This window comes from Penaeus chinensis, chromosome 30 (assembly GCF_019202785.1).
Source record: "Penaeus chinensis breed Huanghai No. 1 chromosome 30, ASM1920278v2, whole genome shotgun sequence".
NCBI lineage: Eukaryota > Metazoa > Arthropoda > Malacostraca > Decapoda > Penaeidae > Penaeus > Penaeus chinensis.
In genome coordinates, this window is record NC_061848.1 from 10,457,544 (window position 1) to 10,460,043 (window position 2,500).

Below are 2,500 nucleotides of genomic sequence, written 5' to 3' on the forward strand. Positions count from 1 at the left end.
TATTGTATATTTACTTGCGTATATGTATACTGTATATACACATATATGTGTGTGTGTGTGTGTGTGTGTGTGTGTGTGTACTGTATATATATATGTATGTATGTATGTATGTGTATATATATATATTTATTTATCTATTTATGTATGCATTTATGTATGTATGTATGTGTATATATATATTTATTTATCTATTTATGTATGCATTTATGCATGTATGTATGTATGTATGTATATGTATATATATGTATTCCTTTATTTATTCCTTTATGTATGTACATACATACATACATCCGTATGTATGTATGTATGTATGTATGTATGTATGTATGTATGTATGTATGTATGTATGTATGTATGTATGTATGTATGTATGTATGCATGCATGTATGTATATATGTATGTATGTATGTATGTATATACTTATGTGTGCATGTATATACATGCATACATATAAACACGTACAGTTTTCTTCCATTTTCACTTGCCTTGGAAGTCGTTGTTAAACACGTAAACATGCCCTGGTGGATCTGATCTTATGGTGTACGGTGTGATCGGTGTTTCCTGTTAGAGATAAAATAGGTAATGCTAGTATAATATGCTCTTCGTCCTCCATAGAATACTCTAAGATCCGTAAAATAGTAAAATAATCGAAAATTACAATTATTATTACGATTCGTATTATTAAAGACGTACCGTCATTGATTGCACATTCTCCCGTTTTCTATTGATCTGAAAGAGAGAAAACGAAGATTATTTTCCTTCTATCCCGTCAGCTTTTTGCGTTTTCGTTTATTTTGTTCTATGTCTGTCGTTGTCCGGATGTATGTCTGCTTTTCTGCCTGTATGTCTGCTCTCTCGCTTTCTCCGTCCGTCTTTATCTCTCTCTCTCTTTCTCTCTCTCTCTCTCTCTCTCTCTCTCTCTCTCTCTCTCTCTCTCTCTCTCTCTCTCTCTCTCTCTCTCTCTCTCTCTCTCTCTCTCTCTCTCTCTCTCTCTCTCTCTCTCTCTCTCTCTCTCTCTCTCTCTCTCTCTCTCTCTCTCTCTCTCTCTCTCTGTACCATAATATAGATATAATGTACTCACTTTTTTCCGACATTTGCTGTCTAGTGCGTGTCGTTCGAGATATTCCTTGTTTGAGAATCTCTTCCCACAAGAATGACATCGCGTAATATTATCGTCGCTTTCTACTACAATCTTAAAAATGGAAAGTTATTAGGGATAGCTATGGATGTTGATATCAAAGAACACAAATACCGTGAAGTAACATAAACATAGTGGGTTCAGAACCTTGTCACCATCAATATTACAAGCGCAAGTTATATAGTACTTATATTATTTACCTCTTCCTCTTGGACAGTATTGTTGCTCCGTGGGTCCTCTGTCTGTGAAGAGAAAATCGCAAGTTTTGATTAATGTCAATAAATTTTATTTTCAATTATGGAAATGGCGGAGAGACCACCTCAGAGCTTCATGGGATGCGAGTTTGTCGGATTTTGAGTATTTTGAGCACCTGTGTCAGTTTGAGCTGTCGACAGATACCATGGGCGTGGGGAGGCTGCTGTCTTAATATCCTCATCAGTAGGAACCTCTTATTCTTAATGTGGTGGCAGTATTCAACATGAAGGTTGCGTTGAAAAGGCAGTGAGTATTTGTGGCATCCCCTGCCCAAATGCAGAAGTCTGGTGGTGAGGAATAGCTTTAGGATTACACTGTTATCTTAGCAGCTATCTAGTAACTCTTATCTGGAAGGGGAAATGAGACTGCTGGGACTGCAAAAACCGTGCAGGAATTGTACCACTCAGCAAACTAAGCAAACTGCAGGCCGACATTGTACCTTTGGTCCCCGCACTAACCTTAAGAACGCATTTGACTTGATTCATTCTAGGTAATTCTCAGACAGACATTCTAGGAAGGGTAACTGGAGCACGCCAGTATACTAGATCGATGAGGAGTAGAGTGGAGATTTCTGGACTATCTGACCAGAATGGCTTGGCAGCAGAAGCTGTAAACTGCCTTGTTAGGAATATATGGGGATATATCGAGAAATGTGATTTCAGGGCCCTGATATCGCAGATTTTTTTCAATAAATACACAAGTTCTTGTGCCTTGGAATTATGGTTTGGAGGATAATGCAACTGGTTCTTGTGTTGAATTATGGGGTCCATTTGGCAGAACTGTGTCCCATGAATGGTCATGAAGTGGTCTCTTCTGGAAATAATCTTGGGCGTGTAGATTTGAGTGAATTGTTATATAGATATTGGTAACTGCATATAGAATATAAGGATTATAAACAATACCGAGGAGGCCTGTAGGATGATCTCGAAATATGTGTGTGTGTGTGTGTGTGTGTGTGTGTGTGTGTGTGTGTGTGTGTGCGTGTGTGTGTGTTTGTACGTGTGCATGTTTGTTGGTGTGTGTGCACTTCTCATACACACACACACACACACACACACACACACACACACACACACACACACACACACACACACACACGTGTATATA

At 38.3% G+C, this 2,500-nt stretch overlaps 1 protein-coding gene across 2 annotated transcripts in view; it reads right to left on the minus strand.

Annotated features, from left to right (window-relative positions):
* Positions 1 to 2,500, minus strand: part of LOC125041107 — a 6,631-nt gene that overhangs the window by 1,586 nt on the left and 2,545 nt on the right. For both annotated transcript variants that reach the window (XM_047635869.1, XM_047635870.1), the window contains exons 5-8: positions 1,339 to 1,380; positions 1,082 to 1,192; positions 694 to 729; positions 486 to 561 (exon numbers count right to left, since the gene is read on the minus strand). In XM_047635869.1, coding sequence (XP_047491825.1) covers positions 486 to 561; positions 694 to 729; positions 1,082 to 1,192; positions 1,339 to 1,380 — 265 coding nt within the window. The remainder of the gene's footprint in view (positions 1 to 485; positions 562 to 693; positions 730 to 1,081; positions 1,193 to 1,338; positions 1,381 to 2,500) is intronic.